The following is a 2,932-nucleotide window of genomic DNA, read 5'->3' as shown; positions in this document are numbered from 1 at the left end:
AATAAGAAAGTTGAGGTGATGTAGTCATACCAGCATCATTTACCACCTCCTATTCCTCAGATCCTTCTGAAAAGTTAAGGAGTCTATATACAGGAGACCCTTCCTTGTTCCATCGCCATGTTGAGTATAATCACACACTTGTGAAGACATGTAAGCCAGCCCTTCATGCCTTTACCTCCCCCAGTTTTAGACAACAAATGTTTCAATTTCCTATTCTAATTCTCTATTATACCACTACTTTGATGATATCTGTTTGCTCTTGTTGGGCATTATATGTTATTGTTATGGACTAAATTGGTCCCCCCCAAATTTATATGTTGAAGCCCTAACCCTCAATGTAGTCGTATTAAGGGATAGGTCCTTTAAGGATGTAATTAAAGTTCAATGAGGTTATAAGTGTAGAGTTCTAATCTATGCCAGTGAACTTGTATCTATGAAAAGGCAACTTGTATCTATTAAGTGCTCATCAGTGTGGGATATATTGAGAAGTATTTAAGAAGGCAGAGATATGTCAAAGTAGGCCATCAATGAGAGATATTCTCCAGTAGGTAAAAATTTATGAGTATGTTCAAATAGGATTTTCAATGTAAAATTACCAGTGAACAGGCATTTGCAAATCAGATTTGTAAATTGGGTTGTCAATGAGAAATATTCCCTTGGTGAGTATTTAAGAATAAAGAGATTTGTTATCAGTGATCATCAGTGGAATTATACCTGGGTGGGAGGAGGTAGTTATGAATATAGATCCTGGTAAATGTGGAGCTATCAAAAAGCGATACATTGATAAGTGCATATGAATGGGGAAATATACAATAGGCACTGGCAATGGGCTATTTATCAACGAGGGTGTTTGTGATGGGCATATTTGCAAAATGAGCTAGACAATAGGACATGCCAATAAGTAAGTGTTTAAAAAGTAAAGAAATTTGTCATCAAAGAGCACAAATGGGTTATACCATTGGGTAGATATTTAAGAATGTAGAGATTTTTTTAATGGCCAAGTAACAGTGGAGTATGTATTATAGGGGTATTTTATAAGAAAAGATATTTTCAACAGGGATTATAAATAAGAAACATGCCAATGAGTGTTTATGAATAAGATTTTTCAATGACGGACATCAACAGGTGATACGTCAATGGTTTTTATTTCTCAATGGGAAGATTTCTCAAGAAGATTTATGAATGGAGATATTTTAAAGGGTTTTTTTGAATGGGGTAATTATTTTTTTCTCCAACAGGTTAATTAATGAAAGATTTGCCAATCAACAGGTAATTGGAAAGAGATTTGCCAATAGAATTATCAATGGAGATATGCCAGTGGGATATTTATAAAAAAGAAGATAGTGCAAAAGTGGATACAGTAAGCAGAATTCTAAGAATGAACCCTAATATCCATTTCACCTGCATATAAACTTCTCCCCTTAAATGTCGGTGGAACCAATGAATATGATGAGCCATAACCCCCCATGATTATATTATAACAAAAGGAATCTTACAAATGTAATTAAGGTTATAATCAGTTAACCTTACAATAGGCAGATTATCCAGGTGATTCTAATCTAATTAAGCTAATGCAAGCTTCAAAAATGCAGAATGGAGTTTGGAGAAACATAGTGGAGTGAGAGACATCCCCAGATCTCTCCCCTTGAAATAATAATAAGCTGAACATCTAAAACTCAACAAAAAACACCCAAACTGAACATCAACACATCTGAGCATGGAATCTGTGCATAAGAGCTATCGAAGGTCACAATCCCGGGTGTCAGGCAGTGGACTAGGAGAAATAAAGAAGCTGCCTCTCGCAGCTGCCAGAGCTCTCTGTAGAGAAGAGGAAGGAGAGAAGATGTGGCAATTTCCCAGGCAGGAAGGGATATGAGCTCCACGTGGCCTGCAGTAGGGCCCAGACATCAGGGCAGAAAGCAGAGAAGCAGGATGGCAGAGAAACAACGGTTGATTTTTACCAACAGCGGTTGCAAAACATGAAGCTGAGCCACAGTCTCCAACCCCCAACCCAGAGGGCCCCTCCTCAAATATCCTCCAAGATCGAACACTGCGGAGCCCAGAGGAATCTGAGAAAATGCAACCGAAACTCTCGCTAACACTGACAGGGATTGAGACTGAGACTAGTGACTACAATTAAACATCTATAAGGAGGGGGGGAAGGCATTATTAAGACTTTATATAAAGCAAGGATCCAAGAGGCTTAGACACCACCTACTGGAAACCAAAAGAAAAGCGCTTTCTTTGCAGCAGGCTAAAGAGAGATCTTTATATAATAAATCTTCTTTCTGGAAAAAAAGCAGAATACACTTCCACTAATGCCCAGGTGGATAAATAGTCCATTAAACATCATGAACAACCAAGGTGACAAAGCAGCACAGAAAGAAAGAGAAAAATCTCCAGAAAATAAGTTTAAAGACATGGAAATATGTGACTTAAATAACAGAGAATTCAGGATGATACTTCGGAAAAAAACTCAATGAGATCCAAAATAATTCATATCGACAATTCCAGGAACTGAAAAAAATAAACTAGATCAGCACAATGAATTTTTTAGCAAGGAGACTGAAACCCTCAAAAAGAACCAAATAGAACTGGAGATGAAGAACACACTAAAAGAGATGAAGAATGAAATAGCACACTTGGGGAATAAAGTCAACCAAAGAGAGGAAAGGATCAGTGATATCGAAGACAGAAATCTAGAAATAAATCAGAAGGAAGAAGAAACCAAAGAATAAAAAACAATGAATGAGAAATATGAGAACTAGCTGATGTCATCAGGAAAGGAAACATAAGAATAATGGGCATTCTTGAAGGGAGGATAAGCAGCAGAGATTAGAAAGTATTTTCAAATAGTTGATGAGAATTTGTCAAATCTAAAGAATGAACTGGCTTGGAATTCAAGAAGTCAAAAGAACACACAGATATCTCA

At 37.0% G+C, this 2,932-nt stretch overlaps 1 protein-coding gene across 1 annotated transcript in view; it reads left to right on the top strand.

Moving 5' to 3' along the window:
- The window catches only part of ZNF41 (zinc finger protein 41), a 60,857-nt gene extending 59,525 nt beyond the window's left edge, over positions 1 to 1,332 (top strand). The window contains exon 7 of the mRNA XM_015585554.2: positions 1,239 to 1,332. Coding sequence (XP_015441040.1) covers positions 1,239 to 1,332 — 94 coding nt within the window. The remainder of the gene's footprint in view (positions 1 to 1,238) is intronic.
- The last annotated feature ends 1,600 nt before the right edge of the window (positions 1,333 to 2,932 follow it).

The sequence above is a fragment of the Pteropus alecto genome, unplaced genomic scaffold (genome assembly GCF_000325575.1).
Source record: "Pteropus alecto unplaced genomic scaffold, ASM32557v1 scaffold392, whole genome shotgun sequence".
Classification (NCBI taxonomy): Eukaryota; Metazoa; Chordata; class Mammalia; order Chiroptera; family Pteropodidae; genus Pteropus; species Pteropus alecto.
Note: the sequence above shows the minus strand (reverse complement) of the source record. Positions and strands in the feature narration are given on the sequence as shown.